Source organism: Chrysemys picta, chromosome 8 (assembly GCF_011386835.1).
Source record: "Chrysemys picta bellii isolate R12L10 chromosome 8, ASM1138683v2, whole genome shotgun sequence".
Classification (NCBI taxonomy): domain Eukaryota; kingdom Metazoa; phylum Chordata; order Testudines; family Emydidae; genus Chrysemys; species Chrysemys picta.
The window spans coordinates 91,074,624-91,095,922 of record NC_088798.1 but is presented as its reverse complement, the minus strand read 5'-3'; the positions used below and the strand labels follow the sequence as shown (position 1 = coordinate 91,095,922).

Sequence of the window (21,299 nt, the reverse complement as noted above, 5' to 3'; positions counted from 1 at the left end):
AAACACTTAAAACACAAACCATCCATTTGTAGATAACAAGAACACTGATAAAAACAGTAAGACCCACTGTAATTTCCTCTGAATAATGACTGAAGACTCATTTAAGTAACGTGTCATTCTTGGAGCAGATCAACTTTACTGAGATATTGTACAAGAAGATTCATTCATTAACTCGTTTTCTAACATGTTGCAAGCATTCTTCCTCTATTGAGACAGTCACATGTCCTTTTGCTGTAACTTTTTTTTACATATTCCTTTACGAAAGATCTTTGACTTACAGTTGTCTAACACAATACATATGAATGCACACAAACTGATCCCTGCAATGATATTACTCCTTATTACAAAATACAATAACTAGAGTCACAACATATGTGGCCAGTCCTCCACTAACACACACATTGGAAAAAGCAAGCGAATAGATGTGAGGTATGTTAAGGCTTCTAGAATAATTTTTCATTTGTCTACAGTTTGCTATATGGGAATGATATTTCAGAATTCACTACAATCTATAAAAATGGTTATCAGTGGGATTAATTTATCTTCTTTTGTTATCCTTCATTTGCAATGTCAAATAGGTTACATACATTTACTTGATTTTAAAATTAAATCAAATTATTAGAGACTGCAGATTTGACCACCTCTGAAATTCAGACATTTTCTAGGCAAAGTCAAAGTCTAACAGAGATCACACTTCACCAATTTTCTTCCTTAATCTATGGAATTAATATATTCAGAAAATTAAAGAACTCAATACTGACCCAGTCTTAGTTTCAGTATTCAACAATCTATTTTTTTAAATGTCTTTTACTCAAGGAACCATTTGAAAACTGACAAAATGGAATCACACCCACTTTTATGATTAAGTTTCTACCATTATAGCTTTCAAGGCTTTACAGTGGTTTTTTCCTTATTTTTTGCATTATCCATTTTCATTTGTCTTGTCTATTAAGACCCAAATCCTGTAGACAATTATGCATGTGAGTAACTTTGGATATCTAGGTAGTCATGATGAACACAACCACAAACCAATATGCATAAACTTACTCAGTATGCATGTTTACAGGATCCAAGCCTTTGATTATAAATCCAATGGGACGGGGCCTATATTCAGGGCCCAACACAACTGTCACACTTAAATACAAGTAATAATAGGAATCACTTCTACAGAGCTGTCATTCATAAACAAAAACAGGAGGAAAACAGCAGCATTTTAGCTCTCCCAAGTAGTAATTCATGTAGATGACACTTAGCTATAGGATTATGCACAGCTCAATCTAGGTAGTACTATTCTGGGGAGATATTTCATTCAGTTAAAATGTTTACCACAGCATGCAGACAAACTAGTAAGTCATCTTGGGTTAAAGTGATGGTTTCAAATCTTATCTTTTTAGGTTGCTTTCTAATAACAGCTTAGTGCTATGTGCGCCAGGAGACATTGTCAACATTAGAAAATTAAAGAGGAATATTGTTACCTCGCCTTCTCCCATATGTCCTTGCTGCATGTTAAATGAGAAAGAAAACAGCCTTTCAAACATTGTTAAGGACCAAAAGATTCTCCTTTATACTAGCTTAGTGGTTCTCAAGCCTTTCCATACTGCAGACCACTTAAAATGGTGTCCACAAGATTATACACACACACAATCCCATACCTTCCCTGCACCACTCTGTTTGGTTACACAAATTAACATTACATCTGCAAAGGAGATAAGAATAGTAAAGAGACTTGCTTTTTAATACAATTCTTTTAGCATCTGGGTTATATCCTTATTTAGTATATGTGCTCTTTACTGCTCTCCCTGGATGTATGACTTGATTTGTAATGGATCACCCCTCATTGTACTAGGCACTAAAAATTACTTGACACTGATTCTGCCATTTTCTGCGTTCCCTACCCCTCCAATTTTAGTGCCTCCTAAATTTTATCATGAGAATTTACAGGAAAACTCTTGATAAAGTCATACAGGATTTAAAAAAAAATGCAGGCACCGTTTTGTAAGTTAAGGTTGCCAAAAAGCCAGCACAAATCCTAAGAGAGTCCTTGAGTAACTTACTACTAACAGGAAGCTTTACTGCTGCAATACTGACAGACAGTCACAGTGGTGAAGTGTAACAGCTTCGTGGGCCACTGCCCTCTGCACACCTCCAGAGATCTATGGAGCACAGTTCAAGAACCTTTTGCACTCCCTTATTAAAACTCATGTATATACATGGTAGCTACAACTACTGTGCTCCCTCCATTTTTGTGTGCGCGCCTTTCTGGGATGAAAGTGGAGAACATTCTACTGCCAAAATAATTAAGATGATCTCTACATCTATCAGAACATGCCCAATAACTGATTCCCCACTCAAAATTACACTTAAAAATAATAATGTAGTCCAAATCCTCAACAGATAGGAAAACAACTCTGTTCTAAAGTCTGAATTTCCTGGAGAGTACTATAAAAAGTTCTGAATATATCATCAGTTTTATTTTCTTTCCTCATTCAGAATTCATCTTGCAGACACACAAGTAGCTACAGCAGAGGCGGGCAAACTTTTTGGCCTGAGGGCCGCATTGGGTTTCGTAAACTGTATGGAGGGCCGGTTAGGGAAGGGAGTGGAGGGCCGGCCCCCACCTCCTATCTGCCCCCCCCACCCAGACTCCTGCCCCATCCAACCCTCCCTGTTCCCTGATGGCCCCTCTAGGACCCCTGCCTCATCCACACACACCCCCTGCTCCCTGTCCCCCGAACGCTCCCTGTCCCCTGACCGGCCCCGGACCCCCGCCGCCCCATCCAACCCCTCCTCTCATTCCTGACGGCCCCCCTCGGACCCCTGCTCCATCCAATCCCCCCTCCTTCCTGACTCTCCCCTCCCCCGGGACCCCTGCCCCCATTCAACCCCATTTCCCCCCAACCACCTTCTATCCAACATCCTCACACACACACACACGTTCCCTGCCCCCTTACTGTGCTGCCTGGAACACTGGTGGCTGGCAGCATTACAGCCACGCCGCACAGAGACCGGGTCAGGCCGGGCTCTGCAGCTGCGCTGCCCCAGGAGCTCACAGCCCCGCCGCCCAGAGCATTGCGCCGGAGCGAGCAGGCTGAAGCTGCGGGGGGGAGGGGCTGGGGGCTAGCCTCCCAGGCCAGGAAGGACGGTCCCGTGGGCCCGCCGTAGTTTGCTACAGCATCTAAACGTTTTAACCCCCCTACAAGTCATGGGTATTTAACCCAGGTGCAAGAAAGCATATCAATCAGTTTACTTAGGTGTTTATTTTACATTTACTTCACTGATCCTTTTTTGATGGGGACAGTCGACACACACAATCCCAATGAGAAAGTATAGCTAAGCATTGGTCCTCAGTTGAGAATATAGCCACAAGTGCTTGGCACACATTTCCTGCTAAAAATGGTAGCTTACATTTTGGGGTCTTTACAAGTATAATTTCTGTATAGTAATTAATACTGTTTTTTTGAAGTAAGAAATCTAAGGTGCTTCTATAGTTCCCAAATGAGTGAAAAGCTATGATAAGCTTTTTTCCATGCAATGACCTTGCCAGTTGCTTTGCATAGGACAGAGAGTTCAGAAGCTTTTATGCATTTAAGAACCTAAAGTGGTTTCAAAGTGTACTCTGTCTATAAAACCATAAAATCCTGTGGTCTGTAAATTGCTAACAAAACCAAAATATACACAAACTCACTTATCTCGTGCACTGACTCCTGAAAATTAGCTATTCAACATAGCTGTAATTCCTGAGACGGGTCTACGTGACACAGAGATGTGTAGATCAGCAGATTCCTTGTTGCTTTGCCACCTGTATCATTACAAGCCACGTTTTCTCAGCATTACCACTATAAAAATGCAGTTCAGCAACTAGCTGTTGGTATTTCCAGTACAGAATATTGTTGAGCAGATTTTGAGACCCAACCGTATTTTTCAGACAGCAAGCTGCTCCCCCCCCCCCCCCAAAAAAGAAAATACAAGATACATTCAAAAATCACTCAGCACTATGCCTGGATTCTGTGTTTTGGTTTTTTTTGTTTTGGTTTTTTTTTTTTTTTTAATTAAAAGTATGGCAGTTTTCCTTTGTAGTTTTCCACATTTATTTAATCTAATCCACTCTATTTTTGACATTTCAAAATATTCCTTAGGAGCCACAGATTTTATTTTATTTCATAAAGATATTCCAATGAAATGCAGACACAAACCATGTCTGCCTGTTGGGCTCAGAGCCCATGTCCCAGTATTTTGTGCACTTTCTGGGATGTTTGGGGGGGAAGTGCTGTGTTTTGGGGAGACTGAAAAAATGCCTGACTAAAACTTACTAAAGCCTTATTCGGTACATGACTTTCATTATTTGCTTTAGAGAAATCTGTGCTTTGCAACTGTACTAGCTAAGATTCAGCTCAAATAAAGCCTTCTTTAAGGAAACAGTTACCAGTGGTGCAAAATCTGTCTCCTAGTTCTTGGATAAAAGGAGATCTGTCTATATAGTTAGCACTAAAAAGTAAGACCACTTCAGTGTTACTTTGTACAGCTTCCTCTTCACTGATTACCCTAGTTTTTCTCGAATTCCTCTAAAATTTAAGTTAAAAACAACATCAAGGACTTGGCTCATACCCAAGAAAATTGAGTGAAGGCTGAAACTTCATCCTTAACTCATTTCATTTTGCCAGAAAATTGCAATATACTGTTATATTGCATGTAAGGTCACCCACTGCTCTGAATAAGAGGGCCATAACATCTGTATCACCTAGACCAGTGGTGCTCAAACTTTTTATGTCACTGTTCCCTGTAATGTAATCTGTCTGTCTCAGCTGGGCCGCGGCGGCGAGATGGGGCTGGAATGGAGCTGGGGGGCATTTCCTCCCTGCCCCCCGTGGGGGCTGGCCCAGGCCAGAAGCTGAGCCAGGGCTGCGGCCGGGACCGTGAGATGGGGCCTGGAACGGGGATGGAACAGAGCTAGGTGGCACTCCCTCCTGGGACCATGAGATGGGGCTCCTGCTGGGAGCAGGAATGGAGCCATGGTTGGGAGCTGCAGGCAGGCTGGGGCCATGGCCGGGAGCAGAGTCAGGTGGTGCTCCCTCCCTGTCCCATGTGGGGGCTGGCCTTGGGGTTCTCCACATACCCCCAAAATATTCCTCCACACACCCCCCCCCCCCCGGGAATGTTCCTCTACTCCACCTATGGGGAGTACATACTACAGTTTGGGGACCACTGATCTAGTTAATATAATATTTTTTTTACTGTTATTAGCCTCAATTTTTTTTCCCCAAGAAAGTAAGGGGTGAGCAACTTAATCTAAAACCAGTCATTTCCGTTCTTTGGCCCCCTCAATATCCCCAATCACCTCCCTTCAATTTGAGTACAGTATGATTTTTGCACTTCCTCATCTTCAAAGCACTCCTCAATGAGTCCACTTAGATCCTTGTTTCCACATATATCTCCCACCTCCACTCCCTCAAGCCCACGTGAGACTTTCAATGGTTCCTCTTGTCTACTGGCATCTCCATGCCACCTGTCATGCCTAGTATAGTCTCCCAATTAACATATGTCAAGCTCCTTCCATCTTCTTTTAGAAGCGCCAACAAGATGAGTATGTGGTATTACATTATGTGCTACCAATGTGCTCAGCCCTGTATAAGGCACACATAGTCGTTGCCTCAGAGATCTCAATCTAGAAGACAGCCCTAAAGGAGAAGATACACTGGAGAATCTAGATAAAAGGGTCACCTTGGATTTAAAGTTCCTTAAATCCCAAACCTGCAACAAACACTGTGCGGGAGAAGCCCTGAGCCCATGCAGAGCCCCTCGTGATTTTTGTGGGGCTCCTAAAAGATATACACTCATACGGAACAACTTGCAAGATTGGGGCCCTAATGAATTTGGTTTTATGTGTGGGCTGAATGAGGATCTGAATGAGAAGGCTGGCAGCCTAGCATTGGGAGGCTGTTCCATGCAAAAGAGGCAACATGTAAGGTAGCACAAAGATGGGAGTTGGACTGACACACAAGCTCCATTTAGCACACCAACCTCATTGATCACACACCACCCTGTCTGCTTAACACTACATCTACACTAGGAAAACAAAATATATATTTTTATACACGTCCTCTAACTAATTAAAATCCTAATTTAGACAGGAAACTGTATGTTAGCTGGTCAAAACAAACCCTGAGGGGGCAGCCTAAGATTTACATTGACCAACACACGTTTAAAAAAAGTTCACAATTGCCTTGTCTTCATTAGGATTTTAATAAGCGTCAGCTGGCATGTTAAAAAAAACACAACACTTTTTTTCTAGCCAAGACCTAAATGACACTATTCTATCTTGTAGGAGTACTGTACCCACGCATGTCTTCAGTCTGAAAGCTCCTTAAGACAGCGATTCTATTCGTTGCCTAGCACACCAGCCAACGTAAGGCACTTGCCACTTTCTACTATATATATTGGTCCATAATATGCTTTCTTTTTCATTTTTTAGTTCTGACACTGAAATAAATCTGCTTCATTAGTAAGTTTCTAGTTAATTTGAGGTCTTGACGCACTAGGATAATGCTGAGGCTGCAAAGAAATGCTTATTTTAAAAATAAAAAGGATAAACATTCCCATTGAGCTTAGATTTATAATCAAGTTTTTACACAACCTGACTACAGTGGCAAATGTGACCCAACAGCATCTGTTTAACAAGAATCATTTCTATTACTAAGAAAAATAATAGGTCATAAATGATAAAAAAAATAAATAGCTGAAATGGGCAGATCTTCCTTTTACAATTTCACCTTTAAAGTAGCACTGAGTGTCAGTGAATGCAATGAGTAATACTAAATGAGCAGTATGGTAATAATTAAGTAACTGCATTGACTTATTTTGTTTAGGAGAATCCATCCTCAACATACAGGATTCTGAAGACTATCCACCTTCAAGATCACCATTATTTTCTATAGTTTCAGAATTATCTGCCAATGATAGTGTTTCAGTCACATCATGTTGGTCACATAGCCATAGTATATCACCTGCAGCCAAAAAACAAAACAAAAAAACCCTACATCATCCAGAATCAACCATAGATAAGTTTGTGATAAGAACCAGCAGATTACAAAAGGAGGTAATTGATGAAAAAATTGCCCAGTTTGTTTATGCAACAAACTCCTTGCCGTATGATTGGGAACCCACGCTTCATTAACATGGTTCAGTCATTAAGACCAGGATACAGTCCACCCAACAGAGCAGATGTCGCAGGAAAATTGCTGGATAAAGTGTATGAAAGAGAAATTGAGTAGTGTGCAAAAGGTCTAGAAGGTAAAATTGTTAACCTGAGTCTTGATAGATGGAGCAATGTCCACAACGATCCTGTTGTATGTGCTTGTGGGACAACAGAAGAAGGTACTGTCTTCCTTACAGAAACAACTGATACATCAAGAAATGCACATAAGCAGAATACTTACAAGAAGCAGCAGTAAAAGCTATAACAAACTGAAAAAAAATTCAAATGTCTAGTACGCAGCTTGGTCACAGACAATGCTGCAAATGTATCCAAGATGAGAAGAAATTTAGAAGAGTCCCAAGCTAATAACATACGGTTGCAGTGCTCATTTGATTCACCTCCTAGCCAAAGACTTCAGTGTTCCAGAAATAAAGGCTAATGCTGCTGAAATTGCAAAAAACTTCCGTAACCACCACTTTGCAGCAGTTGCTCTGAAAAAAGTCAGAGGAATCAAGCTAACTCTCCCACGAGACGTGGGATGGAACTCAGTAGTGGACTGTTTTGAACACTATATCAAGGACTGGCCTAATCTGATGACAGTTTGTGAACAAAATAGTGAAAAAATAGATGGCACTGTCACAGCCAAAGTTCTCAACATTGGGTTTAAGAGAAATGTTGAACACATACTGAGTACCCAGAAGCCTATATCTGTGGCCTTGAACAAAATGCAGGGAAATAGCTGTTTTACTGTTGAAATTTGAAAGGAATTGAGTAAGATCTTAAAGAGAAATATGCAATGACAGAGTTAAATTACAAGCATTAAAAAAAAAAAAACAAATGGGACAAGCACTATCTCCAGTTCACTTTCTTGCAAATATTCTCAATACTCGATACCAGGGTCAAACCTTAACTGCTGAAGAGGAGTTGGCTTTGACATGGACATCCAGCAATCCCTTCATAATGCCAACTATAATAAACTTCAGAGCTAAGGGTGAACCATTTAAGAAATATGTTTGCTGATGACGTTTTAAAGAAAGTCACACCACTGAACTGGAAGTCACTTAAGCACTTGGATTCAGAAACTGTTGAAGTGATAATCTCACTTAACAGCAGTAACTTCTTCTGTCAGTATAGAAAGAATATTTTCTTCCTTTGGACTAATTCATTCCAAATTAGGAAATCATTTGGGACCTGAAAAAGCAGGAAAGCTTATTTTTCTTTTCCAGATTATGAACAAACAGGAAAATGAAGGTGAAGACGACTGAGTTAGTTGCAGAAGCCAATATTTTAAGTTTCTCATGTTGACCCGGCTGACAGTCTTTCTTTTTAAATTTCATTTAACTATTTTAGTTAAACAATTTTAACAAAAATAAACCTGATTTTAAAAAACTTAAATGTTTAACTAAATTCAAAAATTCATATGCTTGTTTTAATAAAATATTATATGTTTGCTGTTGAAGAAAAAAATCCAGAATACATAACGTTTTTGTTTTAGTTAAACACCACAATTTAAATGTCTGTCTGGTGATGTTCTCCTCCTAATACAGCATGGCAAGAAAATCCTCCAAATATTAATGATTAACTTGTTGAACTGGAGATAGTTCACCTCCCAGTGACTTCATAAAGATCTGCTTCAATTACCTTTGGTAAATTAAATAACCAATCATTCATTATCTGACATAGCTGTAAAACTAATCAGAAAACTTTTCAAAATAAATCACTTAAAAATGTATAGTGATTATTTTCTAAAAATGAAACCTACATCGATCTGTGTTGTGAAGAATATGTATTAAGGGTATAACCAGTGGTTCTCAAAGCCAGTCCACCACTTGTTCAGGGAAAGCTCAGGGCGGGCCGGGCTGGTTTGTTTACCTGCTGCGTCCGCAGGTTTGGCCGATCGCGGCTCCCACTGGCCGCGGTTTGCCACTCCAGGCCAATGGGGGCTGCGGGAAGCAGCACGGGCCGAGGGATGTGCTGGCCGCCCTTCCCGCAGGCTTTCCCTGAACAAGCAGCAGACCAGCTTTGAGAACCACTGGTTATAACAACAAGAACGCACTTTTATGTAGAAATCCATGATTAAATCGAGTCTTCCTGACTAGTGATTTAAATCAATCATCATTTAAATCAATTTGATTTAAATCAAATTTATCCTGTCAAAATGTAAGGATTTTGCGAATGGTGCCCCCATGATTTATTTTTTTAATGAGTAAATATATAATTAAAAACAAAAGACAAAGATATGAAGTGTATCATGCAAAGACTAAACACCCAGGGTTCAGAAACATATCGGCCTAGAGGCACCGCTCTGAAGCCTTGTTCTCCTGAATCTTAGTTTTCATTTAAAAAAAATTACAGTCTCTAGCTGTTATTATGAAGTTCTCTGTTTATAGTTTTTATGTAATCGGATACAGATATGCCTGTGTGAATCTGCAAAGAGCCTGGAACAACAGCTCAGAGAAGTGTGAACTGCCCCCATCTACCTCACTAAAGAATTAAATTACTATCACTGGACATCTGAGTTAAGTGTCAACATTGTTAATCATTTTATTCGTCACGTAAGAAAGGAGAGAGAGGATTACAGATCTGTAGTTTACTGAGTGAAATGTCATTTTGGTGCCACCAGTGGGTAACATTTGGGATATACCACCACTCCTCCTCCTTAAATCAAAGAGCCAAGTCCAAGGAACCTACAGCAGAATCCACAGGCATATTCAAAAATTCTATGGCCTGAAGGAACCACTGACTTAGTCTGACCTCCTGCTTGACACAAACCATAGAACTGCCCCAAAATAATTTCTGTTTGAACTAGAGTATATCTTTTACACAAACATCCAGTCTCGATTTTAAAATGCTGGTGATTGAGAATCCACCACAAGCCGTGGTAAATTGTTCCAATGGTTAAATTACCCTCATTGTTATATATTTATGCCCTATTTCCAGTCTGAATTGGTCTGTCTTCAACTTCCAGCCTCAGGATCTTGCTGTTAGACTGAAGAACACAAATATTTTCCTCCAGTGGGGATTTATAAACTGATCAGATTATCCCTTAGCCTTCTTTTTGTCCAGTTAAACAGGTTGAGCTCCTTGAGTCGATCGCTATAAAGCATGTTTCCAATACTTTAATCATTCTCTCCTCTGAAGCCCCACCAAGGAGGAGCAAAGCTCAAAGACCCCAGTGGAGCTCAGAGCACACATAATTTGAACATCTGTACAATCTACAATGAGTTGTGACTAATTTTGGCAACTCACATGGGCATTTATTTGTAGGTAAGAGTATGGAAAAGTAACACCACTTCCCTGCCACGTGACCCCAAAAACAAGCACCCAAAAAAACCCTGCTTATTACCTCCTGTACTACCTAGAACTACTGCAGAAATCTCAGAAACTGGAAAGCTTGTACTTAAAGGCCACCCTACATATGCTTAGTACTATACTATCCTAAGCACTATACTAAACTGAATGTTTAGTACTATACTGTTAATGCAGGCCCTAAAATTCAACATTTAAGAGTGACCAAGCTGGGCTGCCCAAATGACTCGTCGTTTGTAAGTTCTGTTTAATGCAGTGATATTTTGCTACTAATTTCTCAGCAAATAAGAACTTGATGTTACACTGAAGTGTTTGAATCTGTCCTTTATTACATAAGACATAGGTTGCACCACTTGCAGGTGAAAGCCTGGGGACAGAAGATCACTCAAAGAGAACAAGGACCCACCTCAAAATCAGCCGTCACTCAAAAAAATATTAGAGGTATGAACAAGCTTTAAAATGGAAAGTCAGAGCAGGGGATAGGAAGGTTGCCTCTAGAAAAAAATATACTGTACATTTATTTCAATTCGCTTTCAGTTACTTCTCTGAATAGGTTTTTTTTTGGGGGGGGGGGGGGAGAAGATATGAAGATTCACTGCATTGGCTGGACAGTTTGTTTTCTATTTGAACAAGGATCTTCTTGTTGTTGGACTTGGGCCCTGACTGATTACCCAGAAAAGTTTTAGTGTGCTAAAATGACTAGACTCTTATTTCTATTTAACTTATCTGTTGTTTTCTGAGGAAGAAGAAAGATTACAATCTGAGAGCCAGATTCTACCACTCATTCACGTTGCATAGCAACTTACTCCATGAGTAGTTCTATTATCTTTAAAGAGCCAGATTACGATGATATTCCTACTCATGTTAAATAGTACCTTATACCATGAGGAGTTCCACAGAAGTCAAGAGGCAACTTGTGAAGTAAAGTACTAGTCAGTGGAAGTAAGTTTTCCACTGATTAGAAGAATTATTTAATTCACAGTATCTACATTCAACTCTCATCAAATAAGAGGCAACCACTTCCCTTTTACACAGCACTGTGTATGTCAGCTGAAAGTTCCTGTCTTGGTCTGTATACACATGCTTTTTAAGCTGTATTTGGTTGTCTGTTTTTAAAATCAGAAGATCCCTTTTAATTACACAATCAAAAATGAATAATTACCACTGAAGTTACCGTGAAAGACAAGTATGTATCCCTCAGTGATATTTTGCTATCTGTACAGAAAATAGCGTTTTAATGCCTCAAGATGTGATGAATACATCCTGATCTACTATGAATCCTTGGATTTGCTCTCTAAATGCATATTCTATGTACTGCAGCATCACTGAAAACAATATTTTATGTTAACAGGTGGCCCTGAAGACTCCCTTAAAGCTGGCATGGGAAACAGCAAGCATGAGTCAGATAAGATTGTACTTAAAATTATTAATATTGCAAGCTTAAGTATTTTAACTTGAGCTGAGTTTACTACCAGGACTTCAGAGGAAAAGATTTGGATAATGAATCCAATCTTTCTGAAATAGTGAGAGAAGGGGATTCTGCTTATGCAAGCAAAAACACACCCATGGAAACAGGTATGCTGCTATACCAGCCCACCTCAGCTCAAGGCTAAAAGCAAGCTGCAAAACACTGTGGCCAACCTAGTATTAATGTACTTCTTGACATGCCATGTTTGTAAAATATTGCTTCAGTTTTGTAATGACAGGATCATGCGGTGTGACCAATGAAGTTATTCTGAGTATTTGTATATTCCATTATAACTATATTTGAAGTTATTCTGGATATTTGTAGCAGCCATTCATATTCCAGGTCAGATATTCATGTGTACACATACATAGGCATGCTCAAACTGGGATTGTCATGGAAGTTACACTTTTTCATAAATTTGTGCACTATTTGATAAAATGGGCATTACAATGGAATGCTTATTTACATGAAATTTTTAATCGGATTTAGGATAGAAAATTTCATAAATTGTCATAAGGCAAAATGAAAATGTCATTTTCATGCATTCCTAGATTTTTGTTCTTAACTTAGAAGGCTGGAAGACTTAGTTTGAATAGTGATGACACATGAAATGCTGAAAGGGAACACGTAGGAGACTTTACATGACATGGATTTCTCATACAAGTCTTCAAACTTAGGACACTGGAGAAAGATGTGCATATTGTTTTGTAAAATAAATATTGGCATCAAATTCTAAGAATGCAAGAAAACCCATGTATACCTACAGGAAACTCATAATATGAAGCACTATATGCAACTCCAAAAAGGTACCATAAATACAAAAGTAGGGCTTGTTTGGCTCCAGAATAAACAGCAGAGTGCCCTTCACATATACTGCTGTTGATCCTGCAGAACCCTAGGAGAAAAAGGTGTTTTGAAATTTCTCTCTTGTTTTATTATGGAAGAGCACAATACAATATTATAGTCACTGTGGAGACAGACAACACTTGGATTGAGTAGGTCTTGGGTTTAAGATATTTCTGGATATTTTTCCTATGGAAAGTTGAATGCAACTAATTAGATGAGTCACACAGTAACACATGGACTGCCTCTTCAACTTGTCAATTGTTGGGAATGGGCTACATCCACTCTAATTGAATTGGCCTCGTTAGCACTGATCCTCCACTTGGTAAGGCAACTCCCATCTTTTCATGTTCTGTATATTTATACCTGCTTACTGTATTTTCTACTCTATGCATCTGATGAAGTGGGTTATATCCCATGAAAGCTTATGACCAAATAAATTTGTTAGTCTCTAAGGTGCCACAAGGATTCCTCATTGTTTTTACTAATTCTTCGTATACATTGAAGAGGAAATGCCAGGTCATATGTCGGTGGTTTGAATGGAATAAACGGGCATGAGATTCTGAATACCTCCAAATGTAAGAAAGACTGTGCCATAAGTTTTAATCAGATCCCATCCTAGATCTTTCTTGGGGCAAGCATGCTGGAGATCAAACTTGTACAGGTATTATAAAACCAGTGTGTTAAGCAGACAAGATCATATTGTAATAGTTTCTGGGTTTTTATATATATATATATATATATATATATTTATTTTAATGGTACTAGGGCGAGGGCCTTATTTGGTTTTAAATTCAAAGTTATCATCACACTATAGTCTATTTTATATTTCAACATTAAGCAACCTCTGTCTTCCAAATCCCTGCTGAATATAAACTTCTTCCACAAAGCCTGTCAAGGTTGATCCTTCTGAAAACATCAGCACTGTCTAACATTGTTTTCTACCAGTATATGCTGAATTGTTTGTCTGATTTAGATTGGCTTTGTGGAGTAGGGGAAAGAGATCCTCACTGTTTGGCACAGATCAGAACAACGGCATTTTAATAATATTTTCTAAAGAAGATCTTTGGACATAAATTTTGGGGAAAACCTTATAGTTTAACATATTTAACATTAATTGGGAATGCTCTAGAAAACTGAAGTTGAAATAAATGGCTCTCATTTGTTAGGGCTTTGGTCTGCCTATTCAAAGTTTCTCAATACCGAGCAGATTTTGTAATGTTATATTTCAGTATACCATTGGGATCTAAACAGAGAGAAATAAACGTCTTAGCCATTTACATAAATGAACCTACCATTTATTCCCCCTCCGTCCCTCACAACACCAGATTACTAGCATTATGACATCCTGCTTCTTGATATTAAAATGTGATTTTATGGACTGAACCCCAAAAGATGTCTGCATGCACTGCAGCCACCGCACAACTACCAGAGATCATGAGCCAAATCTTGGTCACATTGACTACCATGGGACTAGGCTATAATGCACTTTACATTGTTCTTTGGTGTCAAACTGAGGTGTACACTTCAATACTCTTCTGAAGTTTCATCTCCAGTTTTTAAATCTGCTGTACATCCTAAAAATATAATGTATCACGTTATCCAAAGTGTACCACTATCATTTCACAATTCGTGACATTATACCAGTTATTTCAATTGACTGAAGGGGAACATAATTTCAAGTAGATCTTATCTTTACACTTCCGTGGTGGTTCCAAGTGATAAAATCAAACAACACACATATTGGCGGAATGCTACAAAATTTTGGATTTGAACGGGTTAGATGATGTGAAGGTGAAGTGTTATTGCTATATCCACTTTTTTTTTTAAATACAGAGATTCAAGGGGTTGGGTTTATGACACAGGGGGGAGAAGAGAAAGATTATCACACCTTTTAGAACGAATATATGCACTTATTTAAAAATGGTTTCATAATTGAGAATATGATCTACAGCAGGGGTGGGCAAACTTTTTAGCCCGAGGGTCACATCTGGGTATGCAAATTGTATGGCGGGCCATGAATGCTCACAAAATTGGGGTTGGGGTTCAGGAGGGGGTGAGGGCTCTGGCTGGGGGTGCAGGCTCTGGGGTGGGGCCAGAAAAGAGAAGTTCAGGATGCAGGAGGAGGCTCTGGGTTGAGGTGCGGGCGGGGGGGGAGGGATTGAGGACTTCAGCAGGGGGTGCGGGTTCTGGGGTGGAGCTGGGGATGAGAGGTTTTGGGTGCAGGAGGGTGCTCAGGGGTTCAGAGGGGATCAGGGCTGGGGCAGGGGGTTGGGGCACAGGAGGGAATTAGGGGTGCAGGCTCTGAGCGGCGCTTACCTCAAGCAGCTCCCGGAAGCAACGGCACGTCCCCCCGCCGGCTCTGGCGCGGCCAAGTAGCTCTGCGCACTGCCCCATCCGCAGGCACCGCCCCTGCAGCTCCCATTGGCCGCAGTTCCCAACCAATGGGAGCTGCAGGGATGCTGCCTGCAGACAAGGCAGAGCCCCCTGGCTGCCCCTAAATGTAGGAACTGGAAGGGAGACATGTTGCTGCTTCCAGGAGCTGCAGAGCAGCCCTCGACTCTGCTCCCCAGCTGGAGCAGGGCAAGCCCCAGACCCGTTCCCCAGTGGCATTTGGAAAAGCTGTAAAGCTTCTTCCCAAACCTCCCATTCAAACTCCTAGATCACATTCACTATTCCTGGAGTCTATATAAGCATTTCTCCTCAAGCAGATGCTGGTCTATTCCCATACTAACAAATAAACAATTTAAATAGATGGGCAGGCGGTACCCTTCCTATAATTTAATGAATAACTGGAAGTGCAATTCATGCACATGATTCACAGCAAGAGTTGGATTTACGTTGGCATGTACTAGCATGCTGCAGGATTTAAACTAGCGTGGATTTTTTATGGTTAATACTGGTAGGTTCAAATACACTTACTTTTGTCTGTAGAAGGAATGCTCACAGGGCAGTTTGGAATTTTACATGAGGTTTTTCTGTTTTTTTTTTTTTTTTTTCTGTTTTTTTTTTTACAGCTTCCTCTTATTTCACTCCCAAAGCAACAAGTAAATGGTAGTCCCAGCAAAAGCAGCAGCAAACATACCCCAGCTGTTTGCAGCCAAAGTTTCCCCATTTCTCATTTTCACAATAACGAGCAACGACAAGAGGGCTGTTATTTTACAAGCAGTAATTCATGTAGAAACTGGCTGTACCACACATTCCTCATCACATGTAAATTGCATCACAAAACTGGAATAATTTTTTTTTTTTTTTTTTAAATAAAAGAGACTCTTCCATGCAGGCAACCATTCAAAACCTTGACAGGGCAAGTGGAGAGAGGCTTGGATACCACCAAAATTTTCCCAACAATTTAATTCTACTGAGGACAAGCATGATATCCAGTTGAGTGTCTCTCTTTCCACAAACTGCAGTTTTAACCCAGTACAGGGCTTTATCTGCCCAAACCTTTGTCCTGGAACATTTACCACAGCTTGGAAATTTCCATGAAACATTACTACTCTTAGATGTTACTGGGACAAGGTTTTATACCCAACTTAAATACCTTAACTTATTTGATCACAAAAATTCCACATGTTCCAAGGACCAAATCATTCTTACAAATACCTACATGGCCTCATTATCGTCAGTGGAATTTCAAGGGTATAAGCCAAAGAGAATTTGTCTCCTTATTTCTATGGTCTACTTTACAAAGGTGCTGAGCATCTGCAACTCTCACTGGACTTCAACTGGAGATGTGGGTGCTCCACACATCTGGAAGTCAAGCCGTTGGTGGTAGATTTAATAAAAACACAGCATTACAGCTAATCAACTTGTATTCCACAAACAATGAAACAAACCACACTAGGATGATAGCTATTTCTTAATATGTCATTTAAAATTTAAACTGCATGTTCATATTCACCTAATTAAAAATTATTATCTTAGCTTTATAACAAATGTCCTCAGTGGCTAAAAAATTAAGTTTGGCACTACACATGCTCAAATTCAAGATCTGAATTTTCTGGAATCTTAAAATTACAAGAGATCATAAATAAATGAACCATATGTAAGATTTCAATCTGCTGAATAGTAACTCCTTTGCATATAAACACAGATCACCCAATACTGAAATTATATTTATATGGTCTTTCTAAGAGTGCTATCACAACTAGTTTACACTATATTTTTAGAGATAAGAAGTGTAGCCATAAAAAGATGCCAGAAGATTTAGCCATTGGTTTAACTGTATACATGCCGTTGGCTTTTAAGAAGTGGAATACTGGTCCAGGTTCATCAAGGTCTACATCTTTTTAAACTAAATGAATGAATGGTATTGATTTGTAAGCATTTGTATAATTAAACCGACCCCAATATCACTAAAACTGTTCAATTTCTAAAGCAGGTATCAGAGTACTCAAATCATGAGTCAAAACACAACGAAAAGTGACCTGATAAGTGTACGTGCACTAATGCATAAGTTTGTTTATTCTTTCAGTTAACCAGAGAAGACAACTTGTAGGAAATGTAAGCGTCTCAACAAGCAATGGATTTTAGCCAGTTATCCCCTGACAAACATCATAGGCATGCGGTCCCAAAACACATCACTGCTGTTTCCAAACTACTGTTGCCTGCTTCCTTTTTAAAATTTTAGGAAATGTATTAAAAAAAACATTATTTAGGTTGCAAAGTCAAGAATTCAAAAGTAAAAGTGCACATTTATAGTTGCCGGTGCAACCTTAATTTGGCCCCCTTGCGCAAACGCATTATGATGCAGTCTTTAATTACATGATCACCACATAAAATTGGGAGGAAAAAATTGTGCAGAGAATTAGGTAGCCAGAAGCCCCTATGCATACTACATAGGGTGACCAGACAGCAAGTGTGAAAAATCGGGACAGGAGGTGGGGGGTAATAGGAGCCTATATAAGAAAAAGACCCAAAAATCAGGATTGTCCCTATAAAATCGGGACATCTGGTTATGCTAATATTAAGCAAACAGCCTCCTATACTATAATCAACCATTTGCTCCCCTATGCATCCTTGCTTCCACCCTACTGAAATTTCACAGTGTTGTAATTGTAGGGGTCCTGACCCAAAAAGGAGTGGGGGGTGGGGGGGAAGAGGGAAGAGGTGTGTTGCATGGTTATTGTACTGCTATCATTACTTCTGCACTGCTGCTGGCGGTGGCGATACCTTCATAGCTGGGTGTCCGGAAGGTGGCAGCTGCTGGCCGGGAGCCCAGCTCTGAATGCAGAGATGCCGCCAGCAGCAGTGCAAAAGTAAGGCTGGCATGGTGTGGTATCGCCACCCTTATTTCTGTGCTGCTGCCTTCAGAGCTGGGCCCTTGGTCAGCAGCTGCCACTCTCCGGCCACCCGGCTCCGAAGACAATGCAGAAGTAAAGGTGGCAATACTGTGACCCTCCTGAAATAACCTTGCAACCCCTTTTGGGTCAGGACCACCAGTTTGAGATACACTGGTCTTCCCCGTGAAATCTGGTCTTTTGTGTGCTTTACCTTATACTATGCAGATTTCACGGTCCGTGAAGTTTGAAACAAGACAGTCATTTCAGCTTTGTGTCCCTAGACTTTTCTCTCAGTTGACAAGAGCACAAAGGAAAGTGCAAGTCCATCACTTGCATATTTCAGACTCTTGTTCTCTTACATGCGTTGCTAATATTGTAGCAACCCATGCATTTTTGTCTTAGTCCTTACTATCGTCTCTCATCTCAATATTTGTCCCTTTTTTCATTTTTTTCTGCAATTTCCTCTTCATTTTCAGGTCTATGTATCTGATGCAACTGTTTTAGTCTTAATTCTATTTTTTATTTCTACCCAATTTATATATGGCACTGCAGATGTATACAGTGTTGTGGAGTAAGTAAAACATGTCAAACATGTTAGCCCCTCTCTTGAAGAGTTTACTGTCTAAAGGCAAGAGATGAGAAATGCAGAATGAGCATAGAAAGAAGTGGAAAAATTCAACAAAAATGAGTGGAGAAAATTTGAAATCTTTACAAAACAGGTGGTCTGATAGTTTCTTTGAAAGCAGAGACTGGCAAATATTACCTGCGAGTGCTGCTCCAAACTTAGAGTGTCTTGAAAGATGACCCAGAATGGGAAATGGCCATCAAGGAAGAAGTCACAAGAGAAACTTGGTGAAGCAGGAGGAGATTAGGCAAAACATAGGAGAGGAAGGCCTAGTCTTCACTTACTGGCTGGTCCGGCGGCACGCCATCGATGTTCTGGGATCGATCCCGGAAGTGCTCACAGTCGGCGCCGGTACTCCAGCTCGCCGAGAGGAGTACGCGGCGTCGACGGGGGGAGACTTCCGGCCGCGTCTGGACCGCGGTAAGTTCGGACTAAGGTACTTCGAATTCAGCTACGTTATTAACGTAGCTGAATTTGCGTACCTTAGTCCGAAGTCCGGACTAAGTGGGGACCAGGCCGAAGTTAAGCAGAGTCTTAAAAAGGAGAAAGTGTGGTTTGCCCTTAAAAACAGAAGGAAAGTGTTTGAAAATCATGGTTCAACAAGTTAAAAGACCTGACTAAAAGTGGCCAGGAGAAGATCTTAACCAAAGATTTACAAAACTGCTCCCACTAACCACAATGGATGCTTATTATCAAGATAATTTACATATTATGTACACATGCCATATCTGAACAAACCAATGGGTACATTTAATTTTCACCCCGGATCTTAAGTAAAACAGTAACTATACTAGATGCTTCAGGAGAAGGTGAAATAAACACACAAGACCCGATCTTCCACCAGTGAAGTCAATAGTCTTTACACCGATATCAGTGAGAGCAAGATCAAGCCCAAAAAGCCACCGGGCAGTTGTGCAGGAATGCCCCATGGTGGTGTCAGGAATTTCCAGGTCTCAAATACTAATCAGTTTTTGCTCTATCTCCTAGAACTGGAAGGGACCCTGAAAGGTCATTGAGTCCAGCCCCCTGCCTTCACTAGCAGGACCAAGTACTGATTTTGCCCCAGGTCCCTAAGTGACCCCCTCAAGGATTGAACTCACAACCCTGGGTTTAGCAGGCCAATGCTCAAACCACTAAGCTATCCCTCCCCCCACTCTGAAGTATGTGATTTGATCATTCCTAATTTTTTGATCAGATGGCATAAATGCAGGTGTTATTCTCACTCAAAAGCAGAAGGTCATTAATCTGGTCTATCCTGAGGCAGCAAGTTAACAAACGCTCAAACACTTTCACGGAGACATTCTGCCATGAGAATAAATCTCTGGTTGGTTTAAAACTTGCATTCATCAAGGACCATTGCTCTAAAAACACAGATGTAGTCAAAAGGAAAGTTTAAATTACTTATTTCTGTTAAAAACAGCACAGCAAATGCTGCCAATCAACATTATTTCAAGAAGAAATTAAGGTAAGAAAATGAAGGACACACGTTTGGCACGAGCCAAACAAAACTCTCAATGTCAGAGGCAAAATGCCAACAGGGGGGAATAAACTCTCATATTAAAATAATAATTCCTCCCAAGTGATCTACTGTACCTCAAAAACTGTATTTTAAGCATCAAAGAACACTCAGGAATCAACTTAGCATAAAAGGTAATTTACCTCTTACAATTACTATAGTGTTTTTAAACATGAACCAAAATTTAACTCCTACATTTTCAGTTTGTTAATTTGGCCTGTGTTATGATCCTGATTCATTAGGTCTGCTAAATACAAAACAATTTTACTCAAAGGTAACATCTTAAATGTCAGGTTCCGGGTTTTTTTTGTTTTTTTTTGTTTTTACAGTGGTCATGGGGTCATGTGTGACACTGTAGAAAGGAGGCTCAGATATCACTATGATGGCTAGCCTTTTAAAAGCCTAACTCAGGGGTCAGCAACCTACGGCACGCATGCCAAAGGTGGCACGCGAGCTGTTTTTGCCTGGCACGCGGCTGCCAGCCCGGGTCCTGACCGCCAGCCCCGCCCAACCCACTGCCGGCTGAGTGAAGGGAACCCCAGGCCGGCAGGAGGCTGAGTGGGGCCGGCGGCTGGGACCCCAGACCGGCGGCAGTCGCACCCCCCCAGTTCCCCCTCACCGTGCTTGGGTTCTGCGGCTCCCGGAAGTGTGAGCCGCCGGGGCACAGGGCCCTGAGCCTGCTCCGGGAGGGGCGGCGGCGGCTCACACTCCTGGGAGCAGCAGCGCCCGAGTGCAGCGAGGGAAGAGCCCGGGGACCAGGCCGCAGCCCGGGCAGGCCCTCCTCCCGGCGCCCCCCTCACCGCGCCTGGGTTCTGCGGCTCCCGGAAGTGTGAGCCGCTGCCCCTCCCGGAGCTCCCCCCCTCCCGCTGCCTCAGCACTCTGCGGGGGAGAGGCTGTGCGCGCAGCAGCCCGGCAGCGTGTTTTGCCTCCACGTGGAGCCAGCGTCTGACCGGCATGAGCATGGTAAGGGGAGTCCTAGGGGGCAGTCAGGGAGCAGAGAGTGGTTGGATGGGGCTTGGGAGTCCTGGGGGTCTGTCTGGGGGTGAGGGTGTGGATAAGGG

General features: G+C 41.1%; 2 protein-coding genes and 1 long non-coding RNA gene across 4 annotated transcripts in view; 1 reads left to right on the top strand and 2 right to left on the bottom strand.

Moving 5' to 3' along the window:
- The window catches only part of CPEB4 (cytoplasmic polyadenylation element binding protein 4), a 56,989-nt gene that overhangs the window by 14,293 nt on the left and 21,397 nt on the right, over positions 1–21,299 (bottom strand). Inside the window, exon 3 of one of the 2 annotated variants that reach the window (XM_005298066.5) lies at positions 1,476–1,499. The exons of the other annotated variant lie outside the window; for it this stretch is intronic. Within the exon in view, the coding sequence (XP_005298123.1) occupies positions 1,476–1,499 (24 nt within the window). The remainder of the gene's footprint in view (positions 1–1,475; positions 1,500–21,299) is intronic. 2 annotated transcript variants of the gene reach the window in all.
- Positions 1–21,299, bottom strand: part of NSG2 (neuronal vesicle trafficking associated 2) — a 132,345-nt gene that overhangs the window by 90,719 nt on the left and 20,327 nt on the right. The window lies entirely within an intron of this gene.
- LOC135973179 (uncharacterized) lies at positions 15,580–20,756 on the top strand. Its single transcript, XR_010589883.1, has 2 exons — positions 15,580–18,989; positions 19,245–20,756. It is a non-coding gene; the product is annotated as an uncharacterized LOC135973179 (long non-coding RNA).